Source organism: Saccoglossus kowalevskii, chromosome 1 (assembly GCF_978046115.1).
Source record: "Saccoglossus kowalevskii chromosome 1, keSacKowa6.1, whole genome shotgun sequence".
In the NCBI taxonomy this organism is placed as follows: domain Eukaryota; kingdom Metazoa; phylum Hemichordata; class Enteropneusta; family Harrimaniidae; genus Saccoglossus; species Saccoglossus kowalevskii.
In genome coordinates this window covers 7829671-7851143 of record NC_140641.1, presented here as the reverse complement: position 1 = coordinate 7851143, position 21473 = coordinate 7829671, and the positions used below count along the sequence as shown (strand labels likewise).

The 21473-nt window shown below is 37.9% G+C and overlaps 2 protein-coding genes across 2 annotated transcripts in view; both read left to right on the top strand.

Moving 5' to 3' along the window:
* The first annotated feature begins 325 nt into the window (after positions 1-325).
* Positions 326-21473, top strand: part of LOC100367510 (F-box only protein 36-like) — a 141134-nt gene continuing 119986 nt past the window's right edge. Inside the window, exon 1 of the mRNA XM_085498645.1 lies at positions 326-405. The gene's annotated coding sequence lies outside the window, so the exon portion shown is untranslated. The remainder of the gene's footprint in view (positions 406-21473) is intronic.
* On the top strand, positions 11808-12669 carry LOC146750343 (uncharacterized). The gene is made up of 2 exons (XM_085496872.1): positions 11808-12005; positions 12163-12669. The coding sequence occupies exons 1-2, from the start codon at positions 11808-11810 to the stop codon at positions 12667-12669; spliced, it is 705 nt and encodes a 234-aa protein (XP_085352998.1).

The following is a 21473-nucleotide window of genomic DNA, read 5'->3' as shown; positions in this document are numbered from 1 at the left end:
CAAAACCAGGTCCACCTTGTTGGCAATCTGATTAAAATCCGATGTAGGTATGAGGCTTCAATTTTTTTTTTTTTTTTTTTTAATTATTTTTTTTTTTGATAACCCTTTATAAGATATTTATTTGTATTTTAGTTTGAATATGTCGATTTTTTGGTTGTTCTTGCCGTTAATCAGTTCTTAGAAAATCGTGTCCCAGTCGCCTCTAACTACATCAGACTCAATGCCTATACAAATCTCGTACAACTGTCGCCCAGGAACCAGCCAATCAGATCACGGGTTACAAACGCGCCTGAGCATGACTGAAAACATGGCGGCGTACGGCAGCTACTTTTGTATGAACTGGACCTCATACAACTTATTAACAAGGCAGTTTTTTCGATGATGGATCGTTGTCTAAAATAACAAGTAAGTAGCATTTGCCTTGATTGTATTACATTTCTGTTTGGTGGCAGATGAATTACATGTGCCAGTAATGTTATTTTTTGCCTCTGGATCGGCGTCGGTGATCCGGTATCACGGTGATAATTCTTCTCCTCTGAGGTTCTCCACACGTGTCAGGGGAGAATAGCGGCTCGTCTCTCTATAGCGTCCCCTTGAGGTACGGGATCGGGAAAGTCACTTAAGCTTTACAGTCAAATAAGACACACACAACGAAATACGTTTCAACTCTATAAGACTATCGCAAGACTGACCCAAGACTCTCTCTAGACTGCGTCAAGACCCCAGAAACAATTATCCTCCAGGTCAGATGAATGTGTTGTTTGTGGATTCAGTTTTAGAAACAAACTAATCGTATTCGCGTGTCGACAGTATTTATTTATATAATTTACATAATATTTATGCTAACCGCCTATAATGTATTTATTGATGTGCATTGCTAACAGCACAGCTATCTCAGCTGAGAGGCTGCAAGCACAGTGTCCTTTTTTTCACCAACTCTTGTTTACTGGAATGTTTACTGGAATCTTCGGGGAATAAAATAAGCCCATTATGGCTTGTTGTCCCCACAAATTTGTTCAATTTGGTCAGCTGAATATTTAAGCAATAACCCCCGCCGAAGTTGGGTATACCACTTGATATTGCACAATTCACTCCATATATGCACTCGCCTGCGGCTCGTGCATATATGTCGTGAATTGTGCAATATCTCTTTTTTTACTAGTTTTATCGAATTGTCAATATACTGGTATAATATAATAGCAATAACCCCCGCCGAAGTTGGGTATACCACTTGATATTGCACAATTCACTCCATATATGCACTCGCCTGCGGCTCGTGCATATATGTCGTGAATTGTGCAATATCTCGTGGTATACCCGCCTTCGGCGGGGGTTATTGCTATTATATTATACCAGTATATTGACAATTCGATAAAACTAGTAAAAAAAGAGTTTACTTTCATCTACTAAAAGATCATGATTATGGCCCTTGAACATGAATATTTATAAGAATAGTATGTAGTTGTACGCTGAATGCATACAAAAATTACATGCGCAACACAGTTCAAATTGAATACAAACTAATTTTTATTCCACATGAAAAAGAAACATTATCCACGTTGAATAGAGCAGCGTAAACACACAAATTAGCATAACAAAGGATTACCTTTCTGACCTTTTACTGACGCACAACGCGATTTGAAATACAGGGTCGTGTACAGTTTGGATCATTTAAACAACGGATTTTCCACGTTTTAATTCCGGTTTTTGTACAATTTGGATTATAATTTGCCCATTGAAAGTACAGTTGTGAAATAAACCGGTTTTGTGACTCATCATACTACTTGTAACTGTGGATATTTGACGTTCAGCGGTACTTGGTTCGACCGAAATTTGAGACGCGGCGGGACGCGGTGTATCATGTACGGCGACCGGCACAGCGACCTCAGTTCCAACATCTGACCTGGATACCTTTGGTATAACCAAAGTTTTGTGACAGTATGACTGACAAGTTTTGTCGTTGTTCTGGGATAAGTTTGATGGTGTAAGATCGGATTTTCGCACCGTTTTTGTGACACGTACATGATATGCCTTGTCTCAACTCCGGCCGAAAGACTTTGTACGCCGTCGCTCTAATACAGTGGTTGGTGTACACTCGGCACAAATCTGTAGCTTTCGAAATTACCTTCAACATCTCCTGTAATTTATTTACACATAGTGGAGAATTACAATACCATCGTCGTCGAATCCTGCGTTGTCCCGTGTTTTTTGAAACAGATGGCAATTACCCGGGTGCACTGCAATTTTGTCAGCTGCCGCTACCGGACACCGGTTGTTATTGGTGGCATACATTTTTGCCTGTGACTCATAGTTTTTTGCATTTTTATGTCATTAAATCCCTCAATTATATCTTGTACTTAAAGATCATGTTTTCTTTGTTGGAAGTTCGCAATCCATCTCAAAGTAACAACACTGAGAACATAGCGTTCTGGCGTTCGTGTAGGCACCTCACGGTGTTGAGGGACGGTGGTTTAGGTTTGTGTGGCGAACGACAATCACCCAACGACCGACGCTCACAACTTGGATCCCACCATTAACAAAAAGCAATATTATAGTTATATAACTTTTCAGATGTTTTTAATTCAGTATTTTTTTCAATATTCTTCCAAAATTCAACCACTATATTTCCCTAAAAATCAAATAATACCGGTTTTATGTATTTCCGTATTAAACCTGTAGTCAATTCATGTTCCAGGGCCACTTGGTTTAGCCGTGCATTATCAGCCAATATACCATGGATTGCATATGCAAATTTTGTGTTTGGACCAATCAAATCAATGGATTAACACCATCAATATACTGGTATAATATAATAATAAATTGACGATGTGTCAAATCTGCGTGATATCCATAATTTATTGAGTTTACGTTTGAACGAATCAATACTATTACTGTCTACAATGAACTCAGGTAGTGCATTCCAATCATTGACAATACGTGTAGAAAAGAAGTTATGACGAATGGATTTGTAGCAACGTGTTTTGATTAGCTTCCACCTGTGACCTCTGGTTACAGATGAAGATAACTCAAAAAACACAGCTGGGTCAACATCACAATGTCCATTCAAGATCTTAAAGACTAGTATCATATCCCCTCTATGTCTTCTATAATCCAGCATAGGTAGATTCAATGCAGATAACCTTCCCTCATACGATAAATCACTCAACCCAGTTACACAGCGAGTGAATCTTCTTTGGACATTTTCAACAGATCTCTTATCTTGCTTTGTAATGGGGTACCATTCGCTATCACCATAATCAAGGTGGGGCCTCACCAATGCCTTGTACAATTTAGTAAATGATGATTGGTCCAAATGCCTAAAGCAACGCTTGATAAGACCACACATTCTATTAGCACTATTCACAACTTTAGCACTATTCACAACTTTAGCAATATGTTTACTAAATTTAAGATACGTCCTGGAATACAATACCAAGATCCTTTTCTTCATTAACCATATCAATAGGGAACACAATACCTTCTTTGCTACGCATACTATAACTATAATCATCAAAGTTCTTCTTGGCAAACTGCATCACCTTACACTTTTTAACATGAAATTCTAATAACCATTTTCTTGACCACTCACAAAGATTAAAAATATCATTCTGAAGTTCTATTTGGTCCAGATGACTAAAAATGCACTTGTATAACTTAGTGTTATCCGCAAAGAGTTTACACACTGACTTAACCACATCTGGCAGATCATTAATAAAAAGTACAAAATGAATTGGTCCCAGAACACTACCTTGCGGTATGCCACTCACCACAGGTAACCAACCAGAAAATTTACCATTTATATCGAAAATCGAAATAAATCACATCCACTTGTGCACCTCTGTCCATAGCATAAGTCCAATCCTCCAAAACTGTTAGAAGCTGGAAAATAGTACCAAACTGACAATTAGTTAGTAAGTTATTTACTTCCATATGACTCATAACAGCTGATCTCACAAGCTTTTCTAAGAGTTTACAAATCACAGACGTTAAACTGACAGGTCGGTAGTTTCCAGGATCAGACCTATTACCCTTCTTGAAAATACAAGTAACATTAGCCTCTTTCCACGCACTTGGAACAGTACCTTCGCCAATGGATTTTCGGAAGATAACAAATAAGGGTTCATAGATGACATTTGCCACCTCTTTAAGAAATCTAGGATGAAAATTATCAGGTCCAGATGACTTGGATACATCTAAGCTCGATAAAAGTTCACGTACATCTTCCTTTGTAAAATTCACATGACATTTGCAAGTACCCTCAAAGAAATACTCAACACCAGGAAGCTCTCCATCTGGTTCATTGATGAACACAGAACTGATCATGAAGAAATCATTTAAAATGTTTGTTTTCTTTACAGAATCTGAGTGCATGATTCCATTACTGTCCATTACATCTGGTATTTCTGATCTAATATTTATTTTTTCACCCACATACTTCTAAAATGCTTTGTGATTTTCCCCAATACAATCCACTAGTCCTTGCTCATATCTAGTGTTTGCAAACCTTGTTGCCCTTGAAGCCTTATTTCTGTCGCCACAGTAAGTGGCATAGTCATTGTAACTTCTAGTATAAGTGTATCTTTTCCAAGATTTGTATTTCTTTTTAACAGCCCTCAGTGCCTTATTATCCATCCATAAAGGTTTTTTCCTACCAATAGACTTAGAAATTGGGATCACACGTTGAATGCAATTTTTCATCTTCTCATCAAACATATTCCATCCATTATTAATATCCAGGGTCTCCAAAATACTCCAGTCAACACTCCAAGTATAACTCTAGCTTCATTATATCTATCTATAAAAATTATAATGAACAGCATTATTATTATTCATGAAATAAGAATACTTCAATTCAAACATTATAGAAACATGATCACTAAGTCCAATGGGATTACCATATATAATATTCTCAGCATTATGCTCATTATCTATAAACAACAAGTATAGTAACCTAGGAATCTGCCCATCCCTATAACGGGTAGGTTTTGATAATAATTGCTGTAAATAATTATCCCGAACACATTCAATAAACTGAAAGGATATATGATTCTCACTTCTTGATGTAGTCCAACTATCCCAGCAGATGGTTGGAAAATTAAAATCTCCAACAATACAAATACTATTTGAAGTTAGACAGCAGTTATTTAAAAGATCAACTCAGTGTTATTATCATCAGAATTTGGGCTTCGATAAATAGCTCCCAGTAACAAGTTACTTCCATTATTTAACTGAACTTTACACCATACATGTTCTTTGAAGCAGTGCTCATTAATTTCTGAACAGGGGGTAATTGGTAGTCCATGTTTAGCATAAATCCCAACACCACGAGAATGCTTCCTAATAGTTCCACACCAACAGTCATAACCAGGTAAAGTATATTCAAACATATGAGTCTCATCAGCATCAAAATTCTTTGAAAACATTTCTGTAATAATTACAATATCAGGATCGCTTTCCCCAATAACAACACAAAGTTCATCCATCTTATTTAGTATACTATCAGCATTCGTATAATAAATTTTCAACTTATTTACAGTACTTTTTACAATATTAACATTATTAGGTTCTAATATCTTAGTCTTCACCGGAGCGAAAGGGTTGGTCTTGGGATACTGCATGGACATCCTGAGACTTGGTTCTCGTAAAATTAGTTGAATGTTTGTTAATTATTTTCCCTCTACTGATGACCAGCCCTATTTCTCCTGCAGCACGTCTACTATCTAACTCCCTATGATGATGATGCTGTACTATATTTTTTTTTTCATACCAGTTCTGTTTTTTTTATAATTATTGATGACTTCATTGTTCTTGAATCCATCTATTTTTTAGTCGGTGTTTTTGAATTTCTTAGTTTATATCTTTGGTCACACAAAGAAAAAAATCCACCAGATATCTTTAGTATCTATCAATTTGTTGATTAACCAAGATTCTCAACAGGCATTTTGGAATAGTTGTGCTATTTTGATAAACAGTACCATCACAATTAACTACCGGTAATAGTAGTTGGCCACATATTCCTGTTGACTTAGCAACAACAAAAATTTTAATTCTAAAAATGTGATGAATAGCTGCCAAATACTTTTATTTTTATACGAGTATTTTCAGTAAATTAGTGATTGATGAACATATTTTTTTTGAGAAATAAATATTTATTGATACTAAAATAAACCTTGTTCTGTCAATTTGGTTATTTAAGCAGATGAACATGTTATGCTTATGAAAACAGCTGGAAAAAAATAATGGCTTAATATACCTGTAAATATATGCTATGTTTCATGACATTGACCAACGTGTCACTTATTTAGGTGATGTGGTTTATTGCTCTTCATGTCACTGATGTCTTCATTTGATGCAAAATCTTCAAATAAATTAACCCTCCTACATACTGTTACATTTATTATATATTTTGTTAATTTACATGATAAAACAAGACTGCTGAGATGGTCCATCATCTCTACCAACTCAACCCTACCCCTGTATTATAATTTTCACTATCGAAAGAGGGATCAAAATGGAGTACATGAGTTGTTTTGATAAAAATGCCCATACAAAAGGCTGTTTGGCAGAATATTAATCTCAAACTTTAAATGGACACTTCAGCTATTTCTTTTGGATGTGATTCTTGTACAATACTATCAGTTTCCTTATAGTACATTCGCATAAAAAACTGACTGGGAATACTCGTCTTTGAAATAATGATAAAGAGCTAATGAACAATAAGTAATTGTCTGTTGGAAAGTATCTTTCTTTTCTCTTAGTCTGTCAACCATCCAATAAAATATGGATGTACTGTCCCTAGGAGTCTTTACGACTGACAATCCAATGTTCCCTATTTGGGCAAATGTTTATAGTCTTGCAATCTGGAATAATGTAGTGAGACTGTCTTTCAACTGGGTCTGTAGAGACTTTGTGGTCAGTGTAAGGACTGTAACATCAGGTAAAACAGCGTAGTTCCCCAACATGCTGGAAAAATTCCTTGAATGCACTTTGTTGAGTCTTGCACCTGCTTTTTTGGCTGTCATCTGGTTTTTCACCACTACAAAACAGATCACAGAAATTATCATTTGAAGGTAAACGTGTACAAGTTAGGACTCCAAATCTAATCATTTCCTGATTTTGAAAATAGTAAAACATGTACACTGAAATTTTGTTAGAATGAGCACTTTTATAATGAATTGCCCAAATAACTTAATGAACCAACACAGCTCTGTACACATGCAGTGGTGGGGGAATATATCCTACATTAAAAATATTCACATTTTATCAGAAAATATGAAATGAGTGGCTAAGCCACTTTAAAACCGTATTCCATCGACCATTCAACATGAACTTCTACAATTTATAACACACATAATGCAAACTATGAATTTAATGTTGAGTGGAAATTTACCTAAACTTTCATTAATGAAACCACAGGATAAACTATGATAATAGAACCAGGTTTCTGAATTATACATGGGTAGATTAGTGATTTAACCAAATCCAGTTGGCGGGATGGCTAGGACATTGTTTTTTGATAACATATGTGTTAATGCCTCCTTCTTGTACACCTTAAATAAAAAGAATATGTGCACATTTAATATATCCCAATAAAAAAAATGACTCGGCAAATAAATTATTCACGTTACTTGTTCATGCATATAGGTCCCAGTCGCGGCATGAAGACAAAACTGTTACTGTTACTCACATGCGTCACATGCGCTCGGACCGTTTAACGGGGGATGTCGTGGAAAGGCTAAATACAAATACGAAAATTACTGTCATGAAAGCCATAGCTATATCATAGACTCACAAAAACATTGCCTGGTCGTAATACATTAACTCATAATGCAATAGTTAGATCGTGATGACTGTATCAGTATAGAGTCGAAACAACATGCACGTATGGCTTATAAGTTATATTGCGTCGAAGGCGACTGGTTAACATGATCGAGTAACGCCGCCTCACCTGCAGTAAAACAAGGTCATCAAAGTTGAAATCCGAATTATCTCAAATGAATTACATACATCAAGCGTGATTGCTCACAAAAGATAATTAAGTTTTTTGTAAAAGTGACTAAAATTCACCCCGAATTCGGAATCCTCTATTGATTTCACATCGGTTCTAACATTACTTGCAGCCATCTTGAAATAACCAGGAACGATGAGTCTGGCGCATGCGCAAAGTCAGACAGCTATTTTTGTAAGCCGCACTATGATTGGTCGACAAAACTCGTCGAAAACTGATCTCGTAGTACGAGATTTGTATAGGCATTAAGTCAGATGTAGTGAGAGGCGACTGGGACACGATTTTCTAAGAACTGATTAACGCAAGAAAAAACAAAAAATCGACATAATCAAACTAAAATACAAATAAGTATAATATAAAGGGTTATCAAAAAATATTTAAAAAAAAAAATTGGAGCCTCATACCTACATCGGATTTTAATCAGATTGCCTTGTTGGTAACCACCAAGTTAGACTACAGTGGCCAAATCAAATCAACTCAATTTATCTCCGAATACTTCAGGTACACTCACCTGTGTAACGTATACACGACAATTAACAACCAATAATGGCAAAAGACTGTTATGTAACAATATGCAAAACAGTGGCGCCTGAATTGCGGTATAATGCACACAGGTACACCGCCGATAGAACCCGCTGATCATAGTAATTAGGCAACACATATTCACAGATACATTTAATAAAAATATAATAAAATACAATTAACAAATCACTACAGTTCACTATAATCTCGTCATATATCGGCAATAATTGCGGCAGCAAGGTAGTTATCCAGCTTAACAACATGGTTGTTTGTAGCCAACTCCGGAATCCTGATTATACTTGTTTCGAGTTTACCAATTTCCCCTACATGGCACGTCCCATTACGGCGCAAAAATATAGCCCGACAATTCTGCAACTGAATTCAAAATACAGACTCAGAGCAAGCTTTAAGAACAACACCATTTTCCACGTGTCAAATTTCGAATGACACATGGTGGAAATAGCGACATAAATATACAGTTCAATAAATATAAATTATATATGTTTCACTACAAAATCGAGTAACGACATCATTCAACGTTGTCAGATAAAACATAAAAAAGGACGAGTTTACAAAGCATGGCATAGAAATACGGTACAGATATTTGCAAGCTCCGACGTGGCGGTAGCCAGGTGTTCAAATTGAACGCGATGAATACAACAATAAATATACAAATTACATACAAATATATACAACCTTCGGTAAAAGAAATGGTTTACTAAATACCTTAATTTAAATAACAGTCTCAGGACAAGCTTTAATGACTGTAACGTTAGTGCCTCGTATACAATGCCCTTGTATTGCAAGAGCTACGGCTCCTCCTTATGTATTGGTATGTTCAATTACGCATGCGTTGTCAGTAGAAAATATTACTGTCGGGCATTGCCTGAGGTCAATCTTGTGTACGATCTTTTCTCTTTTGAATACAAAGTCAAGTAGACTTCACATGGTGTCAGAAGTGATCTTGTTGCTGAATGAATGCACAAAGGGACGTTTTGTAACCCAGAAATCCATATCGGACTGAAATTGAATCGCTGAGTTTTAAACTGATGCTCAGTGAATGCAGATAAGTTTTCCGAGTTTAGACCTCATAAATTTCAAGTATGGCGGATAATCAAGCACAAGAAAATGTTCCCCATTCATGGAACTTTATATATAATGTTCCACTGCTTCCAAAACTTGAATTGAAGGGTATTCTTGCCAAAAATTGGAAGAAATGGAAACATATTTGGGATGCATACGAAATTGTAACCAACCTTGATAAGAAAGACGACAAGTGCAGAGTTGCTACGTTCATCACATGTATAGGCCTAGACGCGTTAGAAATAGTCTGCCTTATGAAAATGAAGGTGAAAAGGAGAACATAGCTAGAATGATTGAACTGTGGACAACCTATTGCATAGGAAAACCCAATGTGATATATGAACGCTATATGTTCAACAATCATAACAATAAACAGCCAGATGAAGATATTGATGCATGTGTAACAAAATTACGAACCTTGGTTGCTACTTGTAACTATGGTACACTGGCAGAAGAGATGGCACGTGACAGAATTGTGTGTGATATCCAAAGTAATACGGTTAGACGCAAACTACTACAAGAATCGAATTTAACACTGTCAAAATGTAGACATTTGTAAAGCCTCAGAAGCTACATCGGTTCAAGTGAAAGCCATGGGTGGGACAACTGAGCAAGAACAATTACACTTTGTGAAGAAGAGAAATAAGCCTAATAAACAAACAACTCAAAGTTCTAACATTGTCAATAACTGTAAATTCTGTGGACGAAGACATGAGAGGAATAAATGAAAGTGTCCAGCATATGGAAAAGTTTGTTCAGCATGTAAGAAAAAGAATCACTTCGCCGAAAAATGTGAAGGTAACAGGTTTGAGCCAAGAAAAACAAAAAGATAGTACATGTTGTTAGCACAGGCAATGACCCTAAATACAGCGACACGTCTGAGTTTGATGAAGAGATCTTGACTCTAGAACACAACTATGAAGTGAATGTAATAAACAAATCACCGCATGTAACCAAAATAAAGGCTACAATGGAAATAAAAGGTAAACCAGTCCAGATGCAAATTGATAGCGGAGCTACATGCAATGTACTACCTGAGAAATATGTACCAAAATGGGACTAGAATAGACAACCAAATATAATCTCACCATGTATAGCAAGACAAACATGTTAGTTATAGGTACATGGAAAGTAAATATACATAACCCAAAGACTGACAGGAAATATCAAATAGGGTATCGTGCATCACAGGAAATGAAGCTACTCACAGTCCAGTTTGAGAATATACTCCAAATTGAAGAGACAAAAAGGAATAGTGGACTAAGTAAGGATCAAATAATGGAATCCTATGGTTATGTATTCCAAGGATTAGACAGGATGGATGGTAAATTGCACTTAGAATTAGACAAGTCTGTTACTCCAGTTGTAATGCCTCTTTGTCGAGTACCTATAGCCATTAGGGAGAAACTCAAAGATGAATTAAGTCGTCTTGAAAACCTTGGTGTCATTAGGAAAGTTACAGAGCCAACAGATTGGGTATCAAATTTAGTCATTGTCAAGAAGTCGAATGGATTGCTTCGACTTTGTGTTGACCCAGAGCATCTTAACAAAGCATTGAAAAAAGTCACTATTCACTATCAGTGATCAAAGACGTTCTCCCAGATCTAGCAAATACTAAAGTCTTTAGTAAAGCTGATCTCAAAGATGGATTTTTACAGTTAGAGCTAGATGATGAGTCAAGTTTACTCACTACATTTCAGACGCCATGGGGCAGATACTGTTACTTAAGAATGCCATTCGGAATTACTCCAGCACCAGAGAACTTTGAAACGAAACTAGATCAGAACCTAGAACATCTATCTGGTGTATATAAGATAGCCGACGACTTACTAATAACAGGACGTGGTGAAACTGCTGAGGAAGCAAACGTGGATCATGATAGAAATATGATAAATCTGCTTGAAAGACGCAGAGAAAAACATTAAGTTAAACAAAGAGAAATTTCAACTTGAGTGATGAGATCGGACATTCTTTGACAAAAGAAGGTTTAAAACCAGATCCAAATAAAGTGAAGGCCATACAGGAGATGGAGAAACCTACAGATATTGCAGGAGTGCAAAGAATCATCGGTATGATTAAATACTTAACCAAATTCCTCAAAGACCTGCCAGACATCTGTGAACCAATGAGAAGACTAACATACAAAGATGTGGAGTGAAATTGGTCTCAAGAACAAGATGAAGCATTTGAGAAAATGAAGGAAACAGTCTCTACTGCTCCTGTCATGAAGTACTTCAAATCAGATGAGCCAACGGAAGGACAAGATGATACATCTTCAAAAGGCCTAGGAATTGTATTAATGCAAAATGGTCAGCCAGTAACTTACGCGAGCAGAGCTTTAACCAGTACCGAGCAGAAATATTCACTGATTGTAAAGGAACTATTAGCTCAAGTATTTGGAATGGAGCGAAACCACCAGTATGTGTATGGAAGGAAAATACTTCTGTGGACTGATCATAAACCACTAGTATTCATATACAACAAACCGTTAGCTTCAGCTCCAAAGTGCTTACAAAGATTGCTGCTAAGACTTCACGCTTATGATGTAGAGATTTGCTACAGATGTGGTGGGGAAATGTACTTCGCAGACACTCTCACGGGCTTCACTACAGGACATAGATAGATCAGAAGTTGAAGAAGAAATAGAAAGCATTCATGTAGTTGACTTTCTTCCTATCTCAGAGCCACAGCTCAGACAGATTCAACAAGAGACTAGCAAAGATATAACTTTACAGTCATTGAAGGAAGTTATACTGAAGGGATGGCCTGATGACAAACGCCATTTGCCAGCCGAACTACATGTCTACTATGACTGCCGTTCTGAATTAGCCATGGAAGATGGTGTAGTGTTCAAAGGTCTCAGATGTGTAATACCAACTAGTTTGAGACCAATGATTAGAGAGAAACTACACAGCTCTCATAATGGAATTCAGAGTTGCCTAAGAAGAGCAAGAGAAGTCGTATATTGGCCAGGGATGAAGAAGACCTCACCGATTTCATCTCAAAGTGTGAAACATGCAATACATACCAAAATAATCAACAGAAGGAACCAATGATAAGTCATGGTATACCAGAACGTCTTTGGAAAAATATTGCCTCAGACATTCTAACATTCAACAAAAGAGACTCATAACTATGGATTACTCCAATTACTTTGAGATTGCGCTTGTATGAGAAAACTGCAGCTGAAATTATCAAGAGAACCAAACGTCATTTCTCAGTACACTGCATACCAAATCAGTACTACAGTGATAATATACCATACAACTCTAAATATTTTCGCGATGTCGCCAAAGACTATGAATTTGAACTTATTACCAGCTCCCTGGAATATCCACAAAGTAATGGTAAAGTAGAGAATGCCGTAAAAACAGCCAAATTATTAATGAAGAAGTCAAAGTATGCAGAAACGAATACCTCGAACTACTTAATTGGAGAAACACACCAAGTGAAGGAATGGGAACATTTCCTATACAACATTTATGTGGTAGACACACAAAAACATGGCTACCAACAGCTCGTCTACTGCTAAGACCAGAAATACTGAGAAAGTATCCTCCAAACTATATGAAAAAAACAAGTACAATGTCAGTACTACAATCGTGGGGTGAAAGAACTACCTAGTTTGAAGGAAGGAGAAATAGTACGTATGAGGCCAAAAGCGCATGATCAGTGTCGATGTAAAATCATATGACATTAGAACAGAAGATAGAAGAGTCCACAATAGAAGACATCTCAGAAATTCAAGGCAACCATTTAATTCTAACCAAACAGATACAGACATGAGTGTGTCAACTCCATCTCAACTAACCGAGGTAGACAAAGAAATGCCAACGAGAGCTACGATATCGCCAGTGAAAAATACTGCACCGCAGCAACAAATACTATAGATAAGTAATCCAGCAATAAGCAGGAACAACAGAGCGTCTCCTGGAACAATTGACTATCCAGTAACGCGTAGTGGTAGAACATCAAGACCACTAAAGTACCTAAGAGATTATGTTGCCACTTGATGGACTTTACAATGTGTTACATATATTAGAGTTAGTTCTCGAATTTATATAAGTTTATTCGTTCTTATTCGCATTTCTTGATGAACACTATATGAACTCTTTACTGAACACTTTGTTTTGTCTATTAAGACCAAACACTTGAAAAAGGGAAATGTGTAACGTTAGTGCCTTGTATACATTGCCCCTTGTATTGCAAGAGCTACGGCTCCTCCTTAAAATATTACTGTCTGGCATTGCCTAAGGTCAATCTTGTGTACGATCTTTATTCTTTTGAATACAAAGTCAAGTAGACTTTACAAGGACCGGCTGCTGGCTATACGATTCCATGCCCCACAAAGAACGACAGGCAACCACTCCACATGGGGATTACAGTCAGCTTGCACACACGTGATAATAACATATATGCGATATTTACTATATGGAGGCCGCCACCTTGAATGCGGCATAAAACAAATAAGAGACAAGTTGTGAAACGCGTTTTTCAGATTCCTACAAATCATGACAAAAATATTTCACAGAAGTATGATCTATTGGGGGTAATATTAAGCCAACCGATAACATAATTCGGCCGAATTCATCGTTTTTGTTTGGAAATAAACCCTTAAATACGAACACATAATTACACGAAGAACATAGAACATTGTCCCGGTGTATTTGAAACCGAAATTATTATCTAATTTTAAGACTGTCTGTAATTGGCTGCTGAGCTGGAATGACAATGTTTGGCATTTTTGGTATATTTCAAGAACAACTTCAATGAGGCTTGGTACATAGATAATCTGTAATAACGCTTTGATCTAACTAGTCGGGAATTTTAATTAACTAATTTCTATAGCGATTAGTCAATTTCGAGTTATTCCAATAATATCTGAAAGAACAATCAACAGGTCCCAATGAAACTTTGAGTTGTACATAGTCCTGATTAATTAAAGTCCATATAACCATTCTCGGCAGATTTTATTTCCCCACAATTACCATCTTGTTAAAAACAGTCTGTGATTTTTGCCGACAATGCAAACACCATGACCACCAAAATGAATATATTCATTGAAACTCAATGCAAGAAGACGTGAACTTTGCGTATTCACAGTATTAATAATGCCGACGAGACATACACTGTTCTGTTAGGCCTGATGCCGTTCGGCCATCGAAGGCACCACTCACGCCAACATGTCAGGCTATGTGGCATCTGGTATATTTTGTATTTTGGCTAGGGTATCATTTAGTAAATCGACATCAAATTAGAAAGAGCAATTCAAATAACCTTTTCACCACAGGTTCCCTCTTTCCATCGACAATTCACTAAATAATCCTGTTTATTTATAGTGTGCAATTTAGCCACATTTTCTGAGTAAAAAATTAACTCAAATTGTGTTGGTTCTAAAGTTAGGGTTCATTTCCAGAATATTTGAAGAATATAGGAAAAAGGTGCAGACAAATTTAGGCGAGAAAGTTTGGTAGCGAAAAGGTTAAAAGAAGGAGTATGAGTATGATGCACGTTGTAAAATTACCCCTGCCATGTCTAGTGTCCCTGTCTTCCATGAAACACACATACCAAACTCAGATATGTATAGAGCTCCTGTCTTCAATGAAACGCAAAAACCAAACCCAGATATGTCTAGTGTTCCTGTCTTCCATGAAATGCACAAACCAAACCCAGATATGTCCAATGTTCCTGTCTTCTATGAAATGCACAAACCAAACCCAGATATATCTAGTGTCCATGTCTTTTATAAAACGCACAAACCAAATCCAGATATGTCTAATATCCCTGTCTTCTATGAAACTCACAAACCGAACTCAGATATGTCTAGTGTACCTGTCTTCTATGAAACACACAAACCAAACCCAGATATGTCTAGTGTCCCTGTCTTCTATGAAACGCACAAACCAAACCAAGATATGTCTAGTGTCCCTGTCTTCTAGGAAACACAGAAACCAAACCTAGATATGTCGTGTCCATGTCTTCTATGAAACGCGCAAACCAAATCCCGATATGTCTAGTGTTCCTGTCTTCTATGAAATGCACAAACCAAACCCAGATATGTCCAATGTTCCTGTCTTCTATGAAATGCACAAACCAAACCCAGATATATCTAGTGTCCATGTCTTTTATAAAACGCACAAACCAAACCCAGATATGTCTAATATCCCTGTCTTCTATGAAACTCACAAACCGAACTCAGATATGTCTAGTGTACCTGTCTTCTATGAAACACACAAACCAAACCCAGATATGTCTAGTGTCCCTGTCTTCTATGAAACGCACAAACCAAACCAAGATATGTCTAGTGTCCCTGTCTTCTAGGAAACACAGAAACCAAACCTAGATATGTCGTGTCCATGTCTTCTATGAAACGCGCAAACCAAATCCCGATATGTCTAGTGTTCCTGTCTTCTATGAAATGCACAAACCAAACCCAGATATGTATAGTGTCCCTGTCTTCTATGAAAGGCGCAAACCAAACCCAGATATGTATAGTGTCCCTGTCTTCTATGAGATGCACAAACCAAACCCAGATGCCTAGTGTCCATGTCTTCTATGAAACGCACAAATCCAACCCAGATATGTCTAGTGTCTCTGTCTTCTATGAAACACACAAACCAAACCCAGATATGTCTAGTGTCTCTGTCTTCTATGAAATGCACAAATCAATCCCAGATATGTCTAGCGTACCTGTCTTCTATAAAACACAAAAACCAAACCCAGATATGTCTAGTGATCCTGTCTTTCATGAAACACACAAACCAAACCCAGCTATGACTAGTGTCCCTATCTTCGATGAAATGCACAAATCAAACCCAGATATGTATAGTGCACCTGTCTTCTATGAAACACACAAACAAAACCCAGATATGTCTAGCGTCCCTGTCTTCTATGAAACACACAAACAAAACCCAGATATGTCTAGTGTTCCTGTCTTCCATGAAACACACAAACCAAACTCAGATATGTCTAATGTCCCTGTCTTCTATGCAACACACAACCAAACGCAGATATGTCTAGTGTCCCTGTCGTCTATGAAACGCACAAACCAAACCAAAATATGTCTAGTGTCCCTGTCTTCTATGAAACACAGAAATCAAACCTAGATATGTCTAGTGTCAATGTCTTCAATGAAACGCGCAAATCAAACCCAGATATGTCTAGTGTTCCTGTCTTCTATGAAACGCACAAACCAAACCCAGATATGTCTAGTGTCCCTGTCTTCTATGAAACGCGCAAACCAAACCCAGATATGTCTAGTGTCCCTGTCTTCTATGAGATGCACAAACCAAACCGAGATGTCTAGTGTCCCTGTCTTCTATGAAACGCACAAATCAAACCCAGATATGTGTAGTGTCTCTGTCTTCTATGAAACACACAAACCAAACCCAGATATGTCTAGTGTCCCTCTTTTCTATGAAATGCACAAATCAAACCCAGATATGTCTAGCGTCCCTGTCTTCTATGAAACACAAAAACCAAACCCAGATATGTCTAGTGTTCCTGTCTTCTATGGACCGCAAAAACCAAACCTAGATATGTCTAGTGTTCCTGTCTTTCATGAAACACACAAACCAAACCCAGATATGTCTAGTGTCCCTGTCTTCGATGAAATGCACAAATCAAACCCAGATATGTCTAGTGTTCCTGTCTTTTATGAAACACAAAAACCAAACCCAGATATGTCTAGCGTCCCTGTCTTCTATGAAACACACAAACCAAACCCAGATATGTCTAGCGTCCCTGTCTTCTGTGAAACACACAAACAAAACCCAGATATGTCTATCGTCCCTGTCTTCTATGAAACGCACAAACTAAACCCAGATATGTCTAGCGTCCCTGTCTTCTATGAAACACACAAACAAAACCCAGATATGTCTAGTGTTCCTTTCTTCCATGAAACACACAAACCAAACCCAGATATGTCTAGCGTCCCTGTCTTCTATGAAACACATAAACCAAACCCAGATATGTCTAGTGTTCCTGCCAGCCATGAAACACACAAACCAAACCCTGATATGTCTACATGTCCTTGTATTCTATGAATTGCAAAAACCAAACCCATATATTTCTTGTGTCCCTGTCTTCTAAGAAACACCCAAACCAAACCCAGATATGTCTAGTGTCCATGACTTCTATGAAATGCACAAACCAACCAAGATATATCTAGTGTCCCTGTCTTCTATAATACGCACAAACCAAACCCAGATATGTCTAGTGTTCCTGTCTTCTATGAAACACACAAACGAAACTCAGATATATATAGTGTCCCTGTCTTCTGTGCAACACACAACCAAACCCAGATATGTCTAGTGTTCCTGTCTTCTATGAAACACACAAACGAAACCCAGATATGTATAGTGCCCCTGTATTCTATGAGACGCACAAACCAAACACAGATATGTCTAGTGTCCCTGTCTTCTTTGAAATGCACAAACCAAACCCAGATATGTCTAATGTCCCTGTCTTCTATGCAACACACAAACCGAACCCAGATATGTCTAGTGTCCCTGTCTTCTGTGAAACACAGAAATCAAACCTAGATATGTCTAGTGTCAATGTCTTCTATGAAACGCGCAAACCAAACCCCGATATGTCTAGTGTTCCTGTCTGCTATGAAACGCACAAACCAAACCCAGATATGTCTAGTGTCCCTGTCTTCTATGAAACGCGCAAACCAAACCCAGATATGTCTAGTGTCTCTGTCTTCTATGAAACACACAAACCAAACCCAGATATGTCTAGTGTCCCTCTTTTCTATGAAATGCACAAATCAAACCCAGATATGTCTAGCGTCCCTGTCTTCTATGAAACACAAAAAACCAAACCCAGATATGTCTAGTGTTCCTGTCTTCTATGGACCGCAAAAACCAAACCTAGATATGTATAGTGTTCCTGTCTTTCGTGAAACACACAAACCAAACCCAGATATGTCTCGTGTCCCTGTCTTCGATGAAATGCACAAACCAAACCCAGATATGTCTAGTGTCCCTGTCTTCTATGAAACACAAAAATCAAACCCAGATATGTCTAGCGTCCCTGCCTTCTATGAAACACACAAACAAATCCCAGATATGTCTAGCGTCCCTGTCTTCTATGAAATACACAAACAAAACCCAGATATGTCTATCGTCCCTGTCTTCTATGAAACGCACAAACCAACCCAGATATGTCTAGCGTCCCTGTCTTCTATGAAACACACAAACAAAACCCAGATATGTCTAGTGTTCCTGTCTTCCATGAAACACACAAACCAAACCCAGATATGTCTAGTGTTCCTGTCTTCCATGAAACACACAAACCAAACCCAGATATGTCTAGCGTCCCTGTCTTCTATGAAACACACAAACCAAACCCAGATATGTCGAGCGTCCCTGTCTTCTATGAAACACACAAACAAACCCCAGATGTGTCTAGTGTTCCTGCCAGCCATGAAACACACAAACTAAACCCAGATATGTCTAGTGTCCCTGTCTTCGATGAAATGCACAAATCAAACCTAGATATGTCTAGTGTTCCTGTCTTTCATGAAACACACAAACCAAACCCAGATATGTCTAGTGTCCCTGTCTTCGATGAAATGCACAAATCAAACCCAGATATGTCTAGTGTTCCTGTCTTTTATGAAACACAAAAACCAAACCCAGATATGTCTAGCGTCCCTGTCTTCTATGAAACACACAAACCAAACCCAGATATGTCTAGCGTCCCTGTCTTCTGTGAAACACACAAACAAAACCCAGATATGTCTATCGTCCCTGTCTTCTATGAAACGCACAAACTAAACCCAGATATGTCTAGCGTCCCTGTCTTCTATGAAACACACAAACAAAACCCAGATATGTCTAGTGTTCCTTTCTTCCATGAAACACACAAACCAAACCCAGATATGTCTAGCGTCCCTGTCTTCTATGAAACACATAAACCAAACCCAGATATGTCTAGTGTTCCTGCCAGCCATGAAACACACAAACCAAACCCTGATATGTCTACATGTCCTTGTATTCTATGAATTGCAAAAACCAAACCCATATATTTCTTGTGTCCCTGTCTTCTAAGAAACACCCAAACCAAACCCAGATATGTCTAGTGTCCATGACTTCTATGAAATGCACAAACCAACCAAGATATATCTAGTGTCCCTGTCTTCTATAATACGCACAAACCAAACCCAGATATGTCTAGTGTTCCTGTCTTCTATGAAACACACAAACGAAACTCAGATATATATAGTGTCCCTGTCTTCTGTGCAACACACAACCAAACCCAGATATGTCTAGTGTTCCTGTCTTCTATGAAACACACAAACGAAACCCAGATATGTATAGTGCCCCTGTATTCTATGAGACGCACAAACCAAACACAGATATGTCTAGTGTCCCTGTCTTCTTTGAAATGCACAAACCAAACCCAGATATGTCTAATGTCCCTGTCTTCTATGCAACACACAAACCGAACCCAGATATGTCTAGTGTCCCTGTCTTCTGTGAAACACAGAAATCAAACCTAGATATGTCTAGTGTCAATGTCTTCTATGAAACGCGCAAACCAAACCCCGATATGTCTAGTGTTCCTGTCTGCTATGAAACGCACAAACCAAACCCAGATATGTCTAGTGTCCCTGTCTTCTATGAAACGCGCAAACCAAACCCAGATATGTCTAGTGTCTCTGTCTTCTATGAAACACACAAACCAAACCCAGATATGTCTAGTGTCCCTCTTTTCTATGAAATGCACAAATCAAACCCAGATATGTCTAGCGTCCCTGTCTTCTATGAAACACAAAAAACCAAACCCAGATATGTCTAGTGTTCCTGTCTTCTATGGACCGCAAAAACCAAACCTAGATATGTATAGTGTTCCTGTCTTTCGTGAAACACACAAACCAAACCCAGATATGTCTCGTGTCCCTGTCTTCGATGAAATGCACAAACCAAACCCAGATATGTCTAGTGTCCCTGTCTTCTATGAAACACAAAAATCAAACCCAGATATGTCTAGCGTCCCTGCCTTCTATGAAACACACAAACAAATCCCAGATATGTCTAGCGTCCCTGTCTTCTATGAAATACACAAACAAAACCCAGATATGTCTATCGTCCCTGTCTTCTATGAAACGCACAAACCAACCCAGATATGTCTAGCGTCCCTGTCTTCTATGAAACACACAAACAAAACCCAGATATGTCTAGTGTTCCTGTCTTCCATGAAACACACAAACCAAACCCAGATATGTCTAGTGTTCCTGTCTTCCATGAAACACACAAACCAAACCCAGATATGTCTAGCGTCCCTGTCTTCTATGAAACACACAAACCAAACCCAGATATGTCGAGCGTCCCTGTCTTCTATGAAACACACAAACAAACCCCAGATGTGTCTAGTGTTCCTGCCAGCCATGAAACACACAAACTAAACCCAGATATGTCTACATGTCCTTGTATTCTATGAATTGCAAAAACCAAACCCATATATTTCTTGTGTCCCTGTCTTCTAAGAAACACCCAAACCAAATCCAGATATTGTTAGTGTCCATGACTTCTATGAAATGCACAAACCAACCCAGATATGTATAGTGCCCCTGTATTCTATGAGACGCATAAACCAAACACAGATATGTCTAGTGTCCCTGTCTTCTTTGAAATGCACAAACCAAACCCAGATATGTCTAATGTCCCTGTCTTCTATGCAACACACAAACCGAACCCAGATATGTCTAGTGTCCCTGTCTTCTTTGAAATGCACAAACCAAACCCAGATATGTCTAATGTCCCTGTCTTCTATGCAACAAACAAACCAAACCCAGATATGTCTAGTGTCCATGTCTTCTATGAAACTCACAAACCAAACCCAGATATGT

Coding starts and splice junctions, on each gene's coding strand:
- LOC146750343 (XM_085496872.1), top strand. CDS start 11,808: ATGAAGGAAACAGTCTCTACTGCTCCTGTCATGAAGTACTTCAAATCA. Junction 12,006..12,162: donor TAAAGGAACTATTAGCTCAA/GTATTTGGAATG, acceptor CTTATGATGTAG/AGATTTGCTACAGATGTGGT.